Source organism: Salminus brasiliensis, chromosome 6, assembly GCF_030463535.1.
Source record: "Salminus brasiliensis chromosome 6, fSalBra1.hap2, whole genome shotgun sequence".
Taxonomy (NCBI): Eukaryota; Metazoa; Chordata; class Actinopteri; order Characiformes; family Bryconidae; genus Salminus; species Salminus brasiliensis.
Genome location: NC_132883.1, coordinates 36546478 through 36570153, shown reverse-complemented (window position 1 = coordinate 36570153; position 23676 = coordinate 36546478). Strand labels below are relative to the sequence as shown.

Here is a 23676-nt window from a genome sequence, read left to right as displayed (position 1 = left end):
GTGTGTGTGTGTGTGTGTGTGTGTGTCTGTGACACCCAAAACAAAGCTACATTATGTGTTCTCGCATGCGTTCAGTTCAGGGGAACAAATGGTGTATTTTGCCTGTGACAAGCCTTTGTCTTTCCCACTTTCTCTCACAGCCTGTTGTGGAGCCGCTTGGCTCAGTGGCCTCCGACCTGCACTACAGGAACTACAGCCACGATCTGAAACAGTGATCAGCTGCTGGTTCTGGGCAAGACTGGACTGAAGGGTTTAGGTGTTTTTCTCTGAAAAATGGCACATATGCAACTGGAGAAGGAGACCATTTGAATCTTTGGTAAGACCATGTTTTGACACCTTCCTCTTTAACACACCTAAACACATATATACTGTATATGTCTATTATATGGAATGTGTACATGAAATGAATGACTAGCTAGCACAGACTAGCTAGCACTAGTATTAGCACAGACTAATACTAATTGGTGGAACAGACTAATTGGTTTAATTGGAATTGGTTATCATTTCACATTTTTCTTCTATGCTGAATGTGTTATATTCTACATTTCTGTTGGTCTATTCATTATGAAACAATATGTGAAACATATACACTATAGGGACATATGTATTGGGACACAGTGAGGATTTGATTGCTTTCAGCAACAAGGGTGTTAGTGAGGTCAAGATGTTGGATGATCACCACCCCACCTCATCCCAAACTCCCAAAAAGTGTTGGATGGAGCACAAACCATCATTCCAATAGAACTCAGTTCCACTGCTCCACAGCTCAATGCTGGGTGCTAGGGTGGCTTGATGCCTCTCTAGCTCATGTCTGTAATTAGGTTTGGTGCCAAAAGGTCATGTTTATCTGCTCCAAGTCAATGTTACAATATTTAATCCCATGTAATTTTGCAGCATTTCCATTCATCACAACATTTTGACACAATGTAAAGAACAACTGTCCGATTCCCATTATATCAAAAAGTAAAAAACACCAAAGATAGGGATAAATATATATATATACCCTATACTATATTTACGTCTCAGTGCATAAAAACCTCATTGGAAATGAGACTATACTACAGCTCCACTTTTCTGAAGTTTAAGACTGCTCTGAAGGTTTAAATGTGAGGTAAACTGAGAAGACTATTAGTCATAATGTAAGACACTACCAGCTGCAGCTGGTACCCTCAAATATATACAAATAAAACTGTGGCCTTGTTTGTTAGAATTTGCTAGCAAGCCACTTTTAGTAGTGTCTACTCTTTATTTAGTACTTTTGTTTTGTTTGTTTAGTTTAGTTGACCTTAGATAAATAGTCCAGCAAAAAATCTAATTACCATACATGATATATCACTTTGCTTTTTTTGGTTTAGAATGGAAGATGCTGAGCTGATGTCGATAAAAACAAAAAACAAAAAGCAATGGCCTGAACTGTCATCTTGTTTCTATAAATGCATACCCAAACTTTATACTATATATATATAGCCATAAACTACATAAACTAATACATATTTTAAGTATGTTTAGTGGCATCATTTAATGGCATCATTTTAAGCAAAATGTTACAGTCCTCACAGTTCAGCTTTGTTGTAATAGATTATAATAAGTCATACCATGGATGCGTTTGTCTGTGTGAAGCAAATGAAGCTCTGGGTGCATTTTGAGTGAGCAGAGAGATGTTTCTGGGCTCATATTTATGAGGATTTATGAGGTTGCTATTTTATGTCCACTGATAGCAACATTAGCCCAGCATCTCCTCCTCTGAACTAAAGAGGCAAACTTCAGATGACAGACCTGGATGCTGGACTGCATCTGAGGGTCAGTAAAAAAATCCTGCTAATTTGAATTCTTTGCTAAACTGCATCTTTAAAAGAGCAGCTTGTATGGCTTTAAAGAAATGCAGGACATTTTTATATTGTTATATTTATGAGCTATGTTCATGAACCAAGCAGAAAGCTATTAGCATGACTGTGGTGATGCTGCATTATAACTGTGAGTAGTTCTGGTGAGAGATGGATAATTAAGCATGTTTTTGTATATATTAAGTGTAAATAAACTTAATGCTAATAACAAGTAAAAAAAAACACTCATCATATGATTGGTCAGGTGGTATGAGCAGTGTGTCCCGTCCCACCGCCCGCCTGAAGTTGAAATGAACCCTACGACACTGCAAACACCACTTTACCGAGAAGGGCATTAACGCTCTTCGACCATATTAGTTCCATATTAGCTCCCCCAAGGCTTCCGACCACACAGTCAGCCCCATCACTGTCTGAAGCTCAGGCCATTATACTGACGTACACAGGACGTCGCTTTTGCCCCACCCGTTTTTGCGACAAACCACACCCACATACGCCGCGATTGGCTACTACATTACACTCGCCGCAGTCCACCGAATGGCGTTATACCACTAACCAATCACAGCGGAGGCGGCTGGAAAGTTGTAGCCAATCCGATAGCAGGGGCGTGGCTTTGCCGGAATACGGGTGGGAAAGCAATTCCCGTTCTCACGTTGACTCGCCGCTCTGTGACGTAGCCGCTCGCGTAATCTGCGCGGAGCAGGGCTGCGTTCAAACAGCTGAGCACTGAAATCACACTGCAACAGCGGGACTGCCCCGAGACACGCTGCTGTGTGAGTAGCCCAGCCTTCTCTGGTTCTCTGGTTTACTAAAGGACTGACCGTTGCCATTTGGACCGCTGTGTTGACAGTTAGCTGTACTTTAGTCGGTCCCACTTCACTGATCCTGTTCAGTTCGCTTTGCTGCATATGTGTTAGAGCAGCAGCTGCTGCTGTTGCTCACTGAAGGTGGTAAGACTTGGCAGTGTGTCATTAAATCTCTTTAACACTGATCGGGACTAAGATGAACTCCTGGGTAGACGTGGCAGGTAGTTCCAGGTGTAGGTGAAGAAGGTGCCAGAGAGATTCTGACACGGCTGATTTGACATGGGGTCAAGAGGTCCTGACTTCTGCTCCATGGCCAACTTGGAGGACAGATTCTTTGTGATGACATCATCATCTGGACAAGCTGGAGGACAGTGTTTAGCTCCAGCTCAGCCAAGCCTAAATTCTTCAGGACTGTAGCTGGAGCATAAGGCGTATTTACACCGAAGTCATATATGCATAATAACATAAAGGCCTAATTGATTCATTTTGCTTTCTGTTGCTGAGTGGATGGTTGTTGAAGTTAACGCAAGGTCATTGGAAAATTCAACGGTCAGAATAACGGTCAATTCTGTTACATCAGTTAGGAGATGCCCAATAAGTGACGAGGGGAGATAGAGGTTCATCTTAACTACCCTAAGAGCGCGAGGCCAGTAATGCACTCTTGAACTTCCAGCCTCGGGCCAATACATGGACAACTGTTTATTAGGAGCCCAGTATGTATTGAACTCCAGAAGAGCAGAAATCGCTGTAGGTGTGTGTTTTATATATACTGATCAACCATAACATTAACAGCACTGAACTGACAGGTGAAGTGAAAAGCATTGGTCATCTTGTTACGGTGGCCTCTGTGAAGGGGTGGATATGTTAGGATATGTTAAATCAGAGCATCATCATCCAAAACAGTGGGCAGTGGTGGCTCAGTGGGCAGTGGTGGCTCAGCGGGCAGTGGTGGCTCAGCGGTTAGAGCGCCAGGATATCGATAACAGGGTTGTGGGTTCGATTCCCGGGCTCGGCAAGCTGCCACTGTTGGGCCCTTGAGCAAGGCCCTTTACCCTCTCTGCTCCCCGGGCGCTGGAGTTGGCTGCCCACCGCTCTGGGTGTGTGTGTGTACTCACTGCCCCTAACACGTGTGTGTGTGAGTGTGTATTCACTACCAGATGGGTTAAATGCGGAGGACACATTTCGCTGTACAGTCCACACTGTACAGTGACGAATACGTGCACCTTTATCCTTTTAAAACATCAGGCAGGTCTTGTGGGTTTTTTCTTCTGATGCTCAGTGGCCAGTGCCTTCCAAAAGTGCTATAAGAAAGGACAGCCTGTGAACCAGCAACAGGGTAATGGGCATCTAAGGCTTATTGATGTAAGCCATGGAAGCCCGACCTCACAATTTACAGGACTTACAGGAAGATCTGCTGCTTAAGTCTTGGTGCCAGATACCACAGGATGCCTTCAGAGGTCTTGTAGACTCCATACTTTGAATAGTCAGACCTGTTGCGGCTGTTTTCTCCCAGGTTGCCATTCTCAGGGGGTCTTCACTACAAACTGCAAAGGTCTGGGTTCAGATCATATCTTCTGATTGAACTTAATCAAGCAATGATTGACCAAATTAGGTTCCGGATGATAACTACCGATAACACCAAGCTTCTTTGTGGAGAGGTGTTTTTTTTTTTTTATTATTTGTACTTATTGTAGTATTATATTTTTTTTGCTCAAAGTGGAATATGCCCAGTTTAGTCATCTGCTACTTAAAGTAACCTTTTTTATAAGTGTCTGCTAGTCTGCTACCAGGCTACATCTCTGTGTGGGAGACTAAGCTTTAATGCAGGAATGATTAGCCAGGGGCTGCGTGTTTGTAAAGCGTTTCATTGATTGACCTGAGAAACAGACATACAGTCACATACATACATGTGCAACATGATCCATTTCTACTATAATGTGGCTGGATTATTGTGTTTATTATGGAGTTTGATCACAGTTCAATACAACTGCCAGGAGTCGCTGCATATGAGCAGGCTTGTACTTATACACACTTCACATTTTCAAAGCTGTTATCCAGAACTTGAGCAGGATTGTCCATGTTCTATGGTGTTGATCTTCCAGCATTAACCAAGGTTGGAGTTTAAGCACTTAAGTGTTAGAAAGGTAATATTATGTGGATAGTTAGGCCATGTGGTGTCCAATCCTGATGTAGCTTCTACTGTAAACCTCCCATCTATATACCACTTACAGGTGAAGGGACAAAACCATTGATTAGCTTTATCCACAGTGCCATCTGTCAGGGGGTGGATATATTAGGCAGCGAGTGAACAGTCAGTTCTTGAAGGTGGTGAGTTAAAAGCAGGAGAAATGGACAAGCATAATCACCTAAGCAATTTTGACATGAGCCAAACGACTGGAGGTCAGAGCATCTCCAAAACAGCAGGCAGATCTTGTGTTTTTTTTTTTTAGGTATGCAGTGGTCAGTGCCTACCAATAGTGGCCTAAGAAAGAACAACTGGTGAAAAGGGTCAGGGGCCAGGGTCACGGCAGATGGTATTATTTCTTATAAGAGTCAAGTTTTTGGATCTCCAGAACTACTGAGCACCCCTGTGTTAGGTCATATTTGGTGCTTGTTCACGTGCTGAAGCGATGGTGTGGCCAGAAATCAACTTACGAGGCTACTGCAGCTAACAAGTAGTGGAAGCCTAAAGCCAGATGAGTTCCAGATAAGTGAAGTATGTCACGTCAGTGTTTATGATGTGTAAACGTTTACTAAACATTATTCTGTTGTGTAGATGTAGCATATTTGGTCTGTGTGGCAGGTCTACATTTTCATGGCAGCCCAGCGGCTTAATCCCTGACATGCTGTGCGTGACAGTGCTGTACGTGAGTGTGTGTGAGTCTCTCTCTAATGCTGGTGTGGGGGCCCATCTGGGTCAGACGTTTCAGATATGATTTATTCTCTTAAAGGAAAAACCTGATCTTAGATCAGCTGTATTGGAGATTCATGCATTTGACCAGCTGAGAGTAGGTCATGAAGGATCAAGTTGCACTGCAGTGAAGCAATACGAGTTATGAAAATAGGTGATGAGAGCACAGATGAGTGTGTTTGTGTGTGTTTATTTGTGTGTCTGCGTGTCAAAAACCTCAGACACTGAGGCTAGGTCTTAAAGCCATTCACATTTTGTCAAATATGACAAATACGTGCACCTTTACCTTACCTTTATTAGGGCGTCACTTCATGTTACTCCTGTCTGTTGCATCTGTTGTAGATCTGACATGGATCCAGTGCCCAATAGGAACTCATTGCAATAGTTTTCATATATATATATATATATATATATATATATATATATATATATTCTTTTTTTTTTTATATATATATATATATATATATATATATATATATATATATATATATTGTCATCGCTGTCCAATGAAAAATATGTCCAAACATCTTCAAAATAGCAAAGGCACACATGTTCTGGGGAGATATGTACAATACTGTGCAGAGGTATTAGGCACCTAAGCACATTATTTGAAACCATTTATCTCAGCAATAACACTGCTTTTGCTTGTACAAATACCAGATCACGTTAGGACAGATGCAGGTATAAACACAGTAAAACATAACATAAATTTCTTGTTTTGGAGGAATTCGTTGAGATCTAGTGAGCTAGGACAATTCATAGTTTAGATTTTTCCTGTACGCCCCCCAGCCAGCACATGGTTTTGTTAAATTCAGTCATCAGCTTACCTAATTTAGCATCATTAAGAACTGATGTGGAGATGTTTTAATGAACACAGTGATGTAAAACCAGTCATTATCATTTAAATGAATTATAATTGTTAGAATGAATGCTAAATAATTGTATTAATTAGTGTTTTATTAGTGTTTTACTGAACAAATAACATAATGTGAAAAAATATATATAGTATATCTATATAAATATACACTATGTGGACAAAAGTATTGGGACACACCTCATAATCATAGAATTCAGATGTTTCTTTCAGTCCCATTTTCAGCCACAAGGGTTTAAAATCAAGCACCTGGCCATGCACATTAGTGAAAGAATGGGTCATTCTAAAGAGCTCACGAATTCCCGCGTGGTACTGTAATAAGGTGCCATCATTGCAACAAGTCAGATGGTGAAATTTCTTTCCCCCCTAGATATTCCACCATCAACTATGTGTGGTATTACTGAAAAGTGGAAGGGTTTAGGAACCACAGCAACCCAGCCATGAAGTGATAGGCTATGTAAAGCCAAGTGCTGAGGAGCATAGTGCATAAAAGTCTCCAATGCTCTAGTGACTCAATAACTGCAGAGCTCCAAACGTATATTAGAGCTGCAACAGGGGGACCAACTCAATATGAATGCCTATGGATTTAAAATGGGATGTCATATTCTTATATATAAGAATAAATATTGCCCACAATTCTGCTGCTTATTTGTGTATATTCAGCATTTTATGATGGCTTTGAATCTTCTAATTGAAGGCTTAGCCAATCAGATTGTATTACAAACTAGCCCCTTTACAATAGCACTTCTAGTATTATATTTAGATAGCTATTTTACACACACACACACACACACACATACACACACACACACACACACACACAAACCTATAGATTGGGCATTCAGTAAATGTACCAGACACTGCCCTCCTCTGGTGTACACACTCGCTTACTGTACACACACACACACTCTCACAGCCACACACAGAATGCGCTGGACCTCTTCCCACAGAGGTGTCACCACAGTGTGCACATTGATGTGAGTCAGCTTAGCGGAGATAGTCAAACAATGGCACTTTGACACGGTGAACATTACTGAATGGCTGCTGCAGTATACTGTGTGTGTGTTGTTTGTATGTGTGTGTGTCTGTGTGTGTGTGTGTGTGTGTGTGAGAGAGAGAGAGAGAGAGAGAGAGGGAGAGAGAGAGAGAGAGAGAAAGAAAGAAAGAGACAAAGTGAGAGAGCAGTGATTTCCAGAAGGCCTTTTGTTCTCCAGGCCTGCACTGATTCACCTTTAACAGGGCTTAACAGATATATTACTGCATGAGTCTGTGTGTGTGTGTGTGAGTGTGTGTGTAGATACTGTCCAATGCCTGAAGTCATTTATTTTCCAAAAGGGCTATTGTGGCTATTGTCCTAGACAATATCTACACACCTTTTACAAGACAGTGTATGTGCTCAGTCAGCACAGGTACACACACACACACACAAACACATGGCTCTTGACACCTTCTGTTCGCTCTCAGTATACCTATGTGTCATGAGCAGAACCACAACTGTCACTAAACAAAGTGTGTGTGTGTGTTAATAAAGAAAGCTATGGACACTGTACAGCAAAATACAGTTAGATGTAGGGGTGTTAAAATATTTCCATCTGAAAATGGCTTTTGAACAACATCAATTAAGTAATGTTATAATTATCACTGATAATAATAAAACTAATGAATTAACTCATTTTTAGCCTAATTTACAATTATTAGACAATTTCCAAATTCATTATTTTAAAATATGTTCACAATAAGTCTAAATCTTTAATATGTTTCCATTGTTTCCATTGTTTTGGAATATTTCAAGAATATTTTCTGAATCTTTACAAATATTTTCAGAATATTTTTAGAATCTTTACAGAATAATTTTCAAATTATTTTTGGAATATTTTCAGAATTTAAAAAAAATATTTTTGCAATTTTCTCTATTCTATTTTATATTATTAGGAGACTTTGTAAATTATTTTTAAAATCATATCATTGTGGTGATTTCAGAGACTTATTCACATATTAGAATTAGTTCCTAACCCACTCTTTAATATTGTGTTATTCAGCAATGAGTTTGGGGTTGGGTCATTTAACTAGTGTTGTCCTACTTTGTGCTAATCATTACTGAGTGCTGGACTGCAGTTCAACCTACAGATCAATGGTCTTATCACTGACCGGCCCAAAAACACTGGATGCTGCTGGTTTGACCTGCACGTGTTCAGCAAATCTTTATGTTGATCACATTTGGGTCATTCAGAATGCAGTCATATATGTATAACATACAGGCTAATGCCAATGTATCAAAAACATTCTTATTCTTTAATTTTTTGACTATTTTCAGAATGATTAAAAATATTTCCAGATTTTTTTTCAGAATTTTTACAAATATGTTTACAGCGTTATTCAGTTATCATCCGAATATGCACTATTAGTTTTATATTTCAGAATTGTGTATAACTTGTTGGATACACCACATGATTAACTAGTAAATACACTTTACTCTCTTCAAGAGCTTGTTAAAAGAAACACATTCTTAGAGTTGTATTAAAATAACTTTCATTCTCAGAATGATTTAAATATGTCTAGAATATTTTCAGAATCTTTGCAAATATTTTCAGAATATGTCTAGAATATTTCCAAATAGTTTTGGAATATTTCTAAAATATTTTCAAAAACTTTAAATACATTTTTGGAATTTTTTTAGAATATTTTTTAGAAGTCTTCCAAATATTTTGGAATATTTCTAAAATATATTTTCAAAATCTGCACACATATATTTGACATGTTTTGTAAATGTTTTTAGAATCTTTAATAATAATTAAATTAATTGAATAATAATTTTGGAATATTTCCAGAATATTTTCAGAATGATCAGAAATGTTACAGTTATATTCAGAAGATTCTATATCGGTTTTATGTTCAGTACTATGAATAAATCAGAATCATAGCGCCATCTGCTGCTTCTTTTGTATTCCAAATTGCAGCATAGTGGCACAGGGTTGTGGGTTCAATCCTTACTCTAGTAACTGTGAGAAGTAGTCCCTTGGTATTTTGTTATCTTCTCATCCCCCTAAAACACATGGTAATGCTTAATTGACTCCACACTCTTAAACATACATGTGCTTTAAAAGGTTCTTTGAGTGATGCCACAGAAGAACCACTTTTGCTTACATAAATAACCATATTTGTCATTAAAATTTAGTGTATATTCCAGGGGGTATTTCCACCCTCCAATGATTCTGGGTAGAGACAGATTAGAAGATCACAAACCCGCACATCAGATATATACACTGATTCACATTCACCCAAAAAGTCACTAAAAAGGGCCAATCTTGGTCACATCTGGTGATATCATATATCATCTAGAATCCCACATTTCCAACTAGGTCTTAACCTAGTTAACACTCCAAAGCTACACAGTAAGGTGTATTACTCAGTGGACTTCTGTATAAACTAGCTCTGTACTGGTGGAGCTATTCTCTGGCAATAGGCTTTTTAAGGGGTTAACGTCTGTATTAATACAGATACCGGATTCCAAAAAAGTTGGGACACTAAACAAATTGTGAATAAAAACTGAATGCAATGATGTGGAGATGGCAAATGTCAATATTTTATTCATAATAGAACATAGATGACAGATCAAAAGTTTAATCTGAGTAAATGTTACATTTTAAAGGAGAAATATGTTGAAATCATGTCACAATTTCATGGCGTCAACAAATCCCCAAAAAGTTGGGACAAGGTCATTTTTACCACTGTGTGGCATCCCCCCTTCTTCTTACAACACTCAGCAGACGTCTGGGGACAAAGGAGACCAGTTTCTCAAGTTTAGAAATAGGAATGCTCTCCCATTCATGTCTAATACAGGCCTCTAACTGTTCAATCGTCTTGGGCCTTCTTTGTCGCACCTTCCTCTTTATGATGCGCCAAATGTTCTCTATAGGTAAAAGATCTGGACTGCAGGCTGGCTATTTCAGTACCCGGATCCTTCTCCTACGTAGCCAGGATGTTGTGATTGCTGCAGAATGTGGTCTGGCATTATCTTGTTGAAAAATGCAGGGTCTTCCCTGAAAGAGATGACGTCTAGATGGGAGCATATGTTGTTCTAGAACCTGAACATAGTTCTCTGCATTAATGGTGCCTTTTCAGACATGCAAGCTGCCCATGCCACAAGCACTCATGCGCAACCCCATACCATCAGTGATGCAGGCTTCTGAACGGAGCGTTGATAACAACTTGGGTTATCCTTGTCCTCTCTGGTCCAGATGACATGGCGTCCCAGTGTTCCATGAAGAACTTCAACTCATCTGACCACAGAACAGTCTTCCGTTTTGCCACACTCCATTTTAAAAGACCCCTGGCCCAGTGCAAACGTCTGAGCTTGTGGAGCTTGCTTAGAAATGGCTTCCTCTTTGCACTGTAGAGTTTCAGCTGGCAACGGCGGATGGCACGGTGGATTGTGTTCACTGACAATGATTTCTGGAAGTATTCCTGAGCCCATTCTGTTATTTCCTTGACAGTGGCATTCCTGTTTGAGGTGCAGTGACGTTTAAGGGCCCGGAGATCACGAGCATCCAGTAGAGTTTTACGGCCTTGACCCTTACGCACAGCGATTGTTCCAGATTCTCGGAATCTTTTGATGATGTTAAGCACGGTTGATGATGATAACTTAAAAGTCTTTGCTATTTTACGCTGGGTAACACCATTCTGCTATTGCTGCACAACAATGGTGGAATTGATGATCCTCTTACCATCTTGGCTTCAGAGAGACACTGACACTCTGAGAAGCTCTTTTTATACCCAATCATGTTGTCAATTGACCTAATTAGTGTTAATTGGTCTTCCAGCTGTTCGTTATATGCTCAATGTCCTTTTTCCAGCCACTTATTGCTACTTGTCCCAAATTTTTTGGGATTTGTTGACGCCATGAAATTTTGAATCAACATATTTCTCCTTTAAAATGTTACATTTACTCAGATTAAACTTTTGATCTGTCATCTATGTTCTATTACGAATAAAATATTGACATTTGCCATCTCCACATCATTGCATTCAGTTTTTATTCACAATTTGTTTAGTGTCCCAACTTTTTTGGAATCCGGTTTGTATTTACTGTATACTGATTGCATATTCCCAATACTTGTATTCTACTGCATCCCAAACCTGACAGCCAGTTATGTTTTGTTTTTGTTTTTTTGGGTTGATTTTAGTGCAACTGCTACATGACTGCTCTGCGAAATCTAGCATTAACTAAGCAAATGTTGTTTGATTTTGTCTCAGCGAGAGCACTGTCCAGTTTCTAGTAACATACACTGAGCAGGGGTTTGAAAACTGCATATCAGCATATCAGCTTCGTACATGTTAAATGTCAAGCATTGGGGGGAAAAATTGGACCCAGCTGGACTCCAATTACTCTGTGTTACTGCTTTAGGGAGCGTCTGAAAATAACCTCATGCTGGGGAAGAGCTGGAACCCGCTCCTCACTCCCCAAGACTGAGGCTTTGTCCTCTGTCGGCTGAAAGAGGATTTACCTACAATAAATATAGCAGGCAATCAAGAAAACACCAAATCCCCTGCAGTTCAGGCAGCATTATTGGAACCAAATTAAAATTGGATGGAGGAGGATAAGAGTTCCATATGAAAATGTTATCTAAGGTCATTCACCTACAATAATGTGTGTGTGTGTGTGTGTGTGTGTGTGTGACAGAACAGAGAGATGAAAAAGACTTTGCATGTATTTATTTTGTATTGTATTCAACGTAGGTCATCCAGCTATTAGGAACCTGAATTTGGGGCTCCAAGGGTTCCCCACTATTTTTTGCCTATGAAGTGTACCTTCATCTATTTATTCCACAGATAGCTGTGTATCATACAGTGTTTAGCAACCACATAAGTAAATCTACGCCATACGTATTGAGACACCTGCCCATTCATTGTTTATTCCAAAGTCAAGGGTGTCTTTGTAACTGAGTAACTGTCTCTACTGTCCACTGATGGCTTTCTGCGACAAGAGTGCTGGTAAGGTTAGGATGTTGGATGATCACCAGCCCACCTCATCACCAACTCCCCAACCAAAAATATCAGCTGGAGCGCCATCATTCCAAAAGATATGGTTATAAATATGCTTTTCCACTGCTCATTTTATTCATTAGAAGGGGTGTCCAGAAATATTTGGACATGTAGTGTTTTTGAGACCATTTAACAATGTGTGATAATCCAGTTTGCACAGTGCTAATTGGTAACTAAGGGTTACTAAGGGATTCTAAATGTTTGGACAGTGAGTTTGGACATGTTCCGATGTTACTACAGATGCCTGGTTGAGGCCTGATTTCGGCCTAGATTAACTTTAATGCTCCTGGATGACCACGGCACAGTTCAGTGTTCCTCAGAAAGTACTTGGACTATGCCATGAAGTGGAATTTCATAGTTAACTGGATAAGATAATCCATTATCCGGTAATCTTTTCTCTTCCCCTAATCTTTGGGCTTAACTCAGAAAGCTTGCTTGATGAAACGGATGAATCTCTTCTGTTAGGGCTCCTCCTGAGTGTGAATCAAGTGTTGCTGCAGAGGAGACGGCACTAAGCTGAACATTGATGTGGCACTTTTGGGTTGGATGTGGTCAACCCTTCTGTAGCTTATTGCTGTAGCTTATCGCTTGGCTGGACTGGTGAGGCAGGCTTGGGATGGTCATTTTTAAAGCCTCTGTATAGTATTCAAGCAATTATGCTGTGAGAAATGAAAAGTTAATGAAATTATAAACTGTTTGCTTTTAGTTGCAGCTGTTTTTTATTGGCTTTATCTGTGTTCATGTGTGTGGTTAATCCTCTCATACTTTGTCTTCTTAGTTGACCCTGTACTGTGAGCAAAGCCCAGCTGTGTTGATCTGATGGTAAGTGGATTTCTCTCGCTCTCTCGTTCTCTCTCTCTCTCTCTCTCTCTCCTCACTCTCTTACTGAACTCTGAATATATATATATATATATATATATATATATATATATATATATATATATATATATATATATATATATATATATATATATATGGATTAGTGTTGCACCGATATCGATACCATAACGATATCAATGCCTGGTATCGGCAATAGAGAGCAACGTTCCCTAGAGCTAGAACTAGAGCTGGGCAATATTTTATTGTATTGTGATAAATTTTATCTTCATGATACACAATATCCTTTTCTAAGCATAAACAGCAAATTTGCCAGTGTTAAATCAACAATGGTATTGTGTTAAATTTTAACATGTGTTAACATGTGGAGTTAATGTAACACTATCGGTGTTAAATTAACATTGGCGAATTTGCTGTGTATCAAAAGTGTAATTAGACTGGTTTAATTAGATGAAGAGCGGCAGATCCTAAATAACAATCACTACTCAGTACAGGAGAGTACCTCAATAGTAGTTTTTAAGAATCTGCTGCTGCTGATGCATTTTGCGTGTAGTTATTGGCATTTATTATCGGCAAATACTTGAAAATCTGGTATCGTGATATCGGTGCATCCCTAATATGTACACCTCGGATGATTTCCATATATATGTATCATTTTTTTGGAGCAGATATATGTATGTTATTGTGAAGCATGAATTCTTAGTTTTACAAGCAGGGATTCAAGTGTGGGGATTCAAGTGTGATAGGTTCAGCATTTGTGAGCTGTAGCTATGTAGCTAAAATCCTTTGTCACATACACTATATGGACAAAAGTGTTGAGACACCTGCTCATTTACTCTTTCTTCCAAAATCAAGGGTTTTAAAAAGAGTTTATCCTGCTGATGTAACTCTACTGTGTAACTCTACTGTCTAGGCAGGGCTTTCTACTAGATTTTGGTGTGAGAATTTGATTGCATTCAACAAGCAGAGCATTCCCTGAAACATCCCAAAAGTCTTAAATGGAGCACCATCATTCCAGAGAACACAGTTCCAGTGCTCCACAGCTCATTATTGGGGGGCTTTATACCCATTTAGCTCTCTAGCCCCACACCTGGCATTAGGTATGTTGCCAATAGTTTCATGTTTCTTTGCTTCAGAGAGTACTATTCTATTGGCAGTACTTCTCTATTGGAACTAGACAAGCTGTGTGTGTGTGTATGTGCATTTTCACACCTGTGTCAGCAATGAGTGCTTAGTAGATGAATGGATTAATTTCAAGGGGTGTCCACAAACATTTGGACATGTAGTGTATCTCTCATCTTATACTCTTAATCATCAAAAACACTCATAGATGAAGTGAATAACGGCGATTATGCCGTAACATTGGCACATGCGAAGGTCTGGGGTATGTGTTACTCGGTAACTCAACAGTAGGTTATAAATGGAATGTGTAGCAGGTGCGAAACTATGTTCATGGTTGTTTCCGAAAAGTAAAACGGAAATTACACCTTTGTTGATGTGCTTTTTACGTGGGAAAATGTATTCACATCTCTCCTGGCCACACTGGGATGCATTTTAGTGAAATTTTAGTGACTATTGCTGGTATCTGACCGTGTTGTGGATTTATTAACTATTAGTAACATGTAAGATAAGTCATGTTATCTGTGGAATAGTTCAGTTGAATTCGATATCCGTTTAGAAGATGAGTAAACGACTTTGTCTATTGCTTGACTATGAGAAATGATGAAATCATACATGATTGAATATTATGTGGGAGGTTAATCAGTATAAAATTCCTCATTACCGTCATCAGCAAAACTATAAAATCCTGCATTCTCAGAGAGAGAGGCTTGTTTTGTTGTTAAGTATTAGCTTCAATTAATCACTTCGCTACAGCAGAATCGATATATCATTGTAGCATGTACCACCATGCTCAATCAGTAAGTAGCTGAGGCCAGTTAAGGTCTGTGTGCAACCCACTAAGCAGCAGATACACTGCCCTATTCCACCTCATCTGGAGAAACTGTTGAAGGCATATGGACGTAGGAGTGCTATACAGTTTCTTAGCACTTCTATCTATTTGTGTCTCAATAAATCTATTGTACAGACAGACCTGTCCAACTTCTATCTGTGGACATGTTTCCAAGGTGTTTGGATGTGCTAAATACTTCATAATGTGTTATCAACTGGTATTGCTAACAGTGCTAACCTGGGACAATGCTAACAGTGCTAACCTGGGACATAAAAAGGGGGACATATTTTTCATTCAGATTCATAAAACAATAGTAAAGGATTCTCAACCCAGTGTGTAAAATAATGTATTGCAATTATCAGAATGTTAACTGGGTGTAACAACATTCCCAGCTCTGACAGCCGACTTCCAAAGTAAATGGAGAAAGTACTATATTAAAAATATGTTTATACCTATTGTGTATCCCGATACATCATTATATGAATATACTCCCCCAGGTGATTGGGAATATTTTGATGGAAATGTCAGTCCATATCTCCCTCCTCTACATTCCAAACATTACCTGAGTTTGCTAAATTCCTGTAGCTTCATCTCTTGCATTATGTCCTGGCATTTGTCCATCTGCCTGTTGGTCTGTTTGGTGTCTGTGTCTTAATTCATTGTGTGTTAACGTCCACCTATAATGAATAGCCCATCTTATTTTTCCCCTATTAGACAAGCATGCCTTTCAGCTGACTGACCGATGCATGACCTCAGGAGAGCCAATAGAATGCTGCTGTCTGGACTCAAACCAACTATTCAAGCGCAAAGCATATCGATTGACTGAATCTGATCCAAACTCTTATTTAGCTTACATTCTCTCTGTCTGCATGAGAAGTGCACTAGCTCCCTCTAATGGATCATGGTGGTAGTGCCCTTGACATTTCTGCCCACAACCAAGGACGGAGCTTGTTTCCAGGGGCCAGCCGACATACGCTGGTCTCCAAGCAGTCCAAGTATAAGCGTTCGGGATTGGGGGTCAAGAGGTCACTTCAGTCTCAGTATGCTCTGTCCAAAATGACCCACAGTGCCCTGGGTGGCATGCAAGCACTGGGTCAAGGTCTGAGGCAGTTCTTTCAACCTCAGTATAAACATCTGCCCCGTCCACATTTTGCTAGCCCTTCCTATGGACCCTCCTCCTTTTCTTTCGTTCCCCTTTGTGAAGACCCTACATGTGACCTTTCGGACCAACCTTCCGACCCTGAGATTGACCTGCGCTTTGGTCCCGCCCCCTCTGCAGCTGCCAGTGGTGGAGGTGGTAGCGCCCCGCCCACCGGCATGAGGCGAGGCACCAGCCTGCAGAGCCACCGGGCCAAAGCTGGCGGTACCGTGGTGGACCCGCCCTTGAGAGGAAGCCCCCTGATCCTTCGCCATGCTGCCCATGATGCAGTGCTGCAGGCAGAGCGCTCACGTTCGTCCTCCACCTCCGACATGCCCAGTAGCCCAGCCCTCATTGACACAGGCCTTGGCTACCAGTCACCTGAGGAGGCAGAAAAGGTAAGATGTAAATCCTGACATAAGCTTTTATTTCAGGGGAGAATCTACAACTTAAATAGGAATTCCACATTTCTGCAGAATTTAAATGTTGATATATAAACAAAGCTGTAAACATGCATTTTTTGAGTATTTTAAGTTGTATTTGATGATTTAGCCCATTTACAACCCTGTTATTTTGCCACTGATTTTCCTTTTATGGTGAGCCTGTGAAAACAAAACTGAAAGGTTTGGCTTTTATTGGCTGATTTACTGCGCCACAATGACTTCAACCCCATAGCCTGGCCTGGCCTAGCCTAGCATAGCTTTTAACACTGTAACAAGAACTTTTTGTAATAATTCCTGAGTCTTACCAGATAGTGTTGCTGTCCTCTCTGGGTCCTCTCAGTGTCGAGTTAGCACAGTCTGCGGTTAACCAGCTAAAGTGATTGTAGGAGGGTCGGGTAGTGTTAGCTTTTAGCCTAGCACCCAGGTAGCACCTGCTCACTTTTCCAGCACTCCCCATTCACCTTAGCTTTGCAGCTCTCCAGCCTTGCCACTCTTCCACCGGTCAGCTAGTGTTAGCTTGTAGCACCCTTTTAGCCTTCAATATTCTGAAGTAGCCACTGTGTTTATCCTCTAAGGCATTCGCTAGTCATCTAGGAGTATGTAAATTTAAGAGGGAACAGCCAACAGTATTTGAGGTTCATGGTATGTCACTTCCATGTGCTGATCCATTATTTAGCTTTCCAACATAATTACAGTTTCTCATTCTAGGAAATCCTTTTTAAATGTAAAGTAGATTTAGTGCTTTGTGTTCTCCTCCAAGTGTGTTGAGCCGCCCAATGACTGCACTTGCGGCAGTGGCACTATATGTGAAATGGTCTTACCTAGTGGGTGGGAAATGGATATAACTAAATTCCAAGGAAAATGTCATTCTTATTTGTTGTGAACTTGATGAGTTTAGATAATGACTGGGCTGGAAATGAAGCCCCCGAGAGTATAAATGAAAATAAAGAATTAATGTGACCACTAGAGGGAGCTATAAAACCAGGTCAGTTCAACCACGAGCTGTGGGGAGAGCCTGGCAGATGGATACACACTCACACATATGATCCACGGTGTTTAAGGACATGGCAATATGAACACACACTGTCTAGCCTGGCTTGGGGAACTGTGTTTGGGTCTGTATTTCAATCTGTATGTTTGTGTGTGTGTGTGTGTGTGTGTGTGTGTGTGTGTCTATGAGAGACAGACTTTCAGTGATTCTCTCAGACAGCATCACTGATGCAGCTGAAGGTCGATGAGGTCATTTGATCTGTTGCCACGGAAACATGGGGTCCTTTTGCAAGCTAGGGATTTTCAGCAAGGAGTTGTTTGGAAAACCTTGAGGAATTTGTGACCTTTCACTGTCATGAGGTCAAAGGGTCACTGTCTGTGTTTGTGTCTGTGTGTGTGATAAAACAGACATGTCTAGATAGCATATGGCCTTTATTTCCTTTATGTCATATGAATGGGTGTGTGTGCTTTTTTGTGGGTGTGGGTGTGCATATATGTGTGTGTGTGTGTTATATAGATTTCTATGACATTTATCCATCATTTATGGAGGAAACCACACCCAATTGAATCCCCATTATACACCCAAAACCTTCTTTCACTGCCCCCACCCCCTCTCTCTCTCTCTCTCTCTCTCTCTCTCTCTCTCCCTGTCTCTGCATCTCTCTCTCTCTCTCTCAGGGGAAGGAACCCACCCCCTCTCTCTCCCCTCACACCCCCTAGCAACGTCGCTCAGCTTACAGTCAGGAAGCATGAGACAGCCCTGTGTGTGCGCATGTGTGTATGTGTGTGTGTGTGTGTGTGTCAACGAGAGAGAGTGAGACAGAGAAAAAGAGAAACAGGGAGAGAATTTAAACTGGATATGAGTAGAAAGCAGGATAGTGCATCCCTCTCTCTCTCTTTCTCTCTCTCTCAGTACACTTCAGTAGACTCAGCAGTATGTAGCAGAGGGAGCACATCTGGATACATCTGGATCAGACTACAGACTTCACTGTGTGTGTGTCTTTGGAGCTTTTAAGAGAGTGTGTGCAATGTTCCCATAGGTCTTTGCGGATATGTGGTAAAGGGTGATAAGCCGGAGAGGGTGTGTGAGTTTCTGGTAACTGTGTGTTTGTGTGTGTGTGTGTGGAGTGGGTCCAGTCTGTATTCAGTCAGCATGGTGCAGCGCTTCAGCCTCCGGAGACAGTATTCAAAGGTAAGAGGCCTTTAGCTTCCTACATTTATGTGTGTGTGTGTGTGTGTGTGTGTGTTTGTATGTGTGTGTCAGGGTGGGTTTTTGGGTCTTTGTGTGAAGAGTACTGTACAGGCTAATACACACTGTGTAATCTAGATATGAGTGTATATTACTGTAAAAGTGAAGGTGTGTGACCCTCACCCATATGTGTGTGTTCACTACAAAGACATATATATATATATATATATATATATATATATATATATATATATAGAGAGAGAGAGAGAGAGAGAGAGAGGGGGGGGGGGTATTTATGTGTTGGTATGAGAGAAGTTTTAGAAAGTCTGACTTTGTCTTACTGGACTAATGTTCACTGCCTGACCTTTTGTTTTTGTGAGTGTGTGTGTGTGTGTGTGTGTGTGTGTGTGTGTGTGTGTGTGATATTTGTCAGTAGGACACAAAAGCCCCTGTGTAAGCAGTGGTGCCTTCATCAGCCAGTTCTCACCTGACCATATGGGGTGGTTAAGGGATGCTTCATGAAAGCTTGTGTATTTATTTAGGAGCAGGGAAAAAAACTGGAGCATTTCTATTGGCCCATTCATCACAAACTTTTCACACACTGTAAAGAACAATGACATCCAGATGCACTTCAAATCAAATTAAAAAGTGAAAAACGTTGAGGGCGACAATCTACATATCGCTGCTGTTCAATGAAAAGCATGTATCTCCAATTTTGTGCATTTTTAGTTTTCCTTACATTTGAACCCTGTAGCTGTTCTGTACACTGTGTGAATAATTGTGGATGAATGCACCAATAGAAATGCTCCAAGATGGCTTGAAAAAAATCTTTTTACATTGAGTTTACATTGAAGTTTTTTTTTCTTCTCCTGTGAAGTTGGCATTTTGGAGATACATGTTTGTAATTGGAAGTATTGCTGTGAGAATTTGATTGCATTTAGCGACAAGGGCTTTGAGAATGCGCACCATCACCAACATTCCAGAGAACACAGTTCGACTGCTGCATGGCTCAATGCTGGGGGTCTTTATACCCCTCTAGCCCACGCCTAGCATTAGACATGGCGCCAATAGGTGTGTGTTTATCTGTTCCAGAGAATCCTGTTCTATTGGAAATACTTCTCCACAAGGACAATGCAAGCTGCGTGTACACATATATACAGGGTGATTGGTATCCAGTTAGTTAGGATGATGTGGTTGGGGTATTTTAACTACAGTGTATTAATTCATTCATAAACATTTACTCATAAACATGTCCCCAGGGTCCTCTTTAAAAAAATATATATATATGGTTAACCTAGCATTTGGATTAGATGTTTTTAGGGTGACGACCAGCACACATTCAACCAAATGTTTGACTGGTAGTGTATTTAAATATTTATATTTATTTTAAATATTTAATATGCTGTTTTTGTGGCCGTGCGTTTTGATTGGCTGTATTGTAGTAAACCTCATGTAAAAAGCAATCTGGGCTGAAACACTCCTTATAACTTCAGCATTCATGTGATACATATTTATTAACCACACTAATTGTTTATGTATAATTGCTTCCATATATAGACTGGATGGCCTGGGGAGTGAATGGTCCATTTGTACACTTTAACATTAAATACGGATCAGCCATAACAATTAAAACTGACAGGTGACATTAATACCTAAACACCTGACAAGTGAAGGGAATAACACTGTTTATCTGATTACAATGGCACCGGGGATCTACCTACCAGTCAGCAAGTGAACAGCCAGATGGGCTGCCCAAAATTGGGCAAGCGTAAGAATCTGAATCATTGTGATGGCTAGACAACTGGGTCAGAGCATCTCCAAAACATCAGTTCTGTGCAGTGGTCAGTAACTAGAAAGCTAGCCTGTCTGGTCTGATCCCACAGGAAAGCTATGTGGCACAAATTGCTGAAATTTATGCTGGCAGCATGAGAGGAATGTACACAATATTAGGCATTGGTTTTAATGTTATGGCTGATTAGTGTCCATATAGGATATAAGAAATAAGATACACAGCTAATCAGGAGGTTACCTGGCTGGATCAGTGTTGTGGGAGATGGTGAGAGATGGGGGGACTGAGTGGACACAGGTGCTTTGTTCAGAAAATAAAAGGGCCTTTGAGACTGGTTGATAATTAAGTAGACCTGCTCAATAAATTGATTGCTGCACATTTTCCCATAATGGCTTTTTGAAGAGCTACAGTGCCTAAAACAGAACAAGCTGGAGACTGCATTAGAGTGCAGTTTCTAGACACCCAATTCACCAAATTTATGGTCCCCTTTAAAAGCAGCTGGGACGTCTGTGGGTGAGGGATGTGGTATGAAGAGGCCTGTAGATTCATTAATCCTGTTTGGGGAATGTTGGAACAATTTCAGCTGTTTTAAGTGAAGTAATGTTTTGCTATATTGCAAGAAGCTATGAAGAAATATGATGATATCTTGCTTTCTAATAGAACTGATTTTCTACTAAAAAGAGCACTGGAAGGCTTTATAGTAGTGTTGCACCGATACCGATACTGTATCAGTATCATCGCTTATACTGGCACTTACACACAGTATCGTATCGGCAATAGAGAGCACCGATACCATAAAGCTTACTGACACCGTACATTCTTTTTTTAACATAGAAAATTGTGGTTTGCATACTTTATGAAACCGAACGTTTAAACAACCAGTAAACAGCCAGTATTAAATAGTTACTATCAATAAACAGTCATTTAATGGAAGTTTAAGAGTTAAAGCAGCTTGTTTTAGGACCACACACTGAAGTTTAGTATCTTTTACATAGAGACATGTACTTGTAATAAAATGAGAATTTTAAACACCAAATAAAAAGATGTTTGGTCGAGCTTAGCAAGATTATGCTTCCCTACTTGCTTACTGCATTGTGGCGGTTTTCATTGATTTATAGCTTTTCAAATGTGCAGGTACTCAGCCAGTACATGTTGTTCCCCTTTAAGGATTATTAGCATTTATAGCCATCTATCGAGTATTTAAGACAGAGTTGGTATCGGTATCGGTACTCGGCTTTGGCAGATTCTTGGATATCTGGTATTGGTATCGGTATTGGAAAGGAAAAAGAGGTATCGGTGGATCCCTACTTTATACTACAGCTTTATTGGACTAGAACAAAAGGAAATGGTTATCCTGTTCACATAAGCAACCAATTGTCAGTGATCCATTGTTTCCCACCCTCAAGTCTTCAGTTTATACCTCTGTTGTAGTTGTTTCCAGCTTTTTCTACCATACAAGAACCTCTGTGAGTGTCTGTAAGGATTGGCGGCAGCTCAGGAGGGGCGATTGATCGGTTGCTCTTTGTTCATCTGCTTTGCCTGAGGGTATAGCAGGAGGTTGAAGGCTGTATTTTGTCCCTGAACGAACCTCCACTTAAAGCGATAGTTCTACATTTTAGACAATGGTTTTGTTTTCTTTCTTGCTTACCCAGGCGTCTTGTGCACATGTATGTAACATATGCCGTTATATCAGTTCTTAATTTAGGGATTGTATCTTATCAAACAACCTCTTATCACAAATTAGGAAATCCTGAACTAGCACGATAATCAATTCTTATCTCTGTTACCAAGCAGCTATGCGCAGACATGAACGCCTAATCTAAACAACATAAAAAAAGGTTTAATTACACAGCTTCTGTTCCACCTTAAACAAGGAAGCAGTGACACTGTGGTGATTGTATATTTAAATAAGCAGATAAGCAGCGAATAAGACTCATTTCAGCCTCATAGTTTATAACTTATTTTGCAATATAAACTGAAAGCTAGTTGTGGAGCCACCTGGTATCCCAGGTAGTTGCTAGGTTGTTGCTATGCAGTTGCCATGGCATTTCAGGTGGCTTCCAAGGTGTCCTAGGTAGTTTCTAAGGTGTTCCTACTAGGTTATTACTATGATATACCAGGATGTTGTTGTGGTGTTTGCTATGGTACTTCAGGTGGCTGCTAAGTGTGTGCCATGGTCTTGTTAAGATGTTTTTTCAGGTGGTTGTTAGGGTAGTTATTAAGGTATTTCAGTTATGGTTGGTTGGATGATACTAGTTACCAAGCAGCAGACATGAACGCCTAATCTAGACAACAAGGTTTCATTACACAGCTTCCGTTCCACCTTAAACAAGGAAGCAGTGACACTGTGGTGATTGTATATTCAGATAAGCAGTGAATAAGACTCATTTCAGCCTCATAGTTTTCAACTTATTTTGCAATATAAACTGAAAACAAGTTGTGGAGCTGTAGTGGTTCCCACTTTCAAGCAGTCACAACAGTGAAACAGTAAAAAGTGGTTGCTGTGGTATCCCAGGTGGTTGCTAGGTTATTGCTATGCAGTTGCTATGACATTTCAGGTGGCTTCCAAGGTGTCCCAGGTGGTTTCTGAGGTGTACCTATGAGGTTACTGCTATATGCTAAGGTGTTTTGTTGGGGCAGTTATTAAGGTATTTACGTCACGGTTGGTTGGTTGTTACTAGTTAGAATTGGAGCCAGACAATGCTAATAATTTAGTTCAGAAATTATCCCAGTGCATCCAACAATAAGGGAGGCATCTTCTTCATATATATAGTGATAAAAAGCTCCACTGACCAACGTAAACAAGCTTGAAAACTACCTCTGGGCCTAGATTTTAGCAGCTTTAAACTCAAAACTCTCTCTCTC

General features: G+C 40.3%; 1 protein-coding gene and 1 long non-coding RNA gene across 2 annotated transcripts in view; both read left to right on the top strand.

Annotated features, from left to right (window-relative positions):
- Positions 1 to 233: 233 nt before the first annotated feature.
- LOC140557615 (uncharacterized) lies at positions 234 to 16790 on the top strand. Its single transcript, XR_011979835.1, has 3 exons — positions 234 to 316; positions 13253 to 13296; positions 16542 to 16790. It is a non-coding gene; the product is annotated as an uncharacterized lncRNA (long non-coding RNA).
- Positions 16791 to 18647: 1857 nt separating this feature from the next.
- tmcc1a (transmembrane and coiled-coil domain family 1a) overlaps positions 18648 to 23676 on the top strand; it is a 48768-nt gene continuing 43739 nt past the window's right edge. The window contains exon 1 of the mRNA XM_072682230.1: positions 18648 to 19025. Within this exon, the coding sequence (XP_072538331.1) occupies positions 18987 to 19025 (39 nt within the window). The 5' untranslated portion in view covers positions 18648 to 18986. The remainder of the gene's footprint in view (positions 19026 to 23676) is intronic.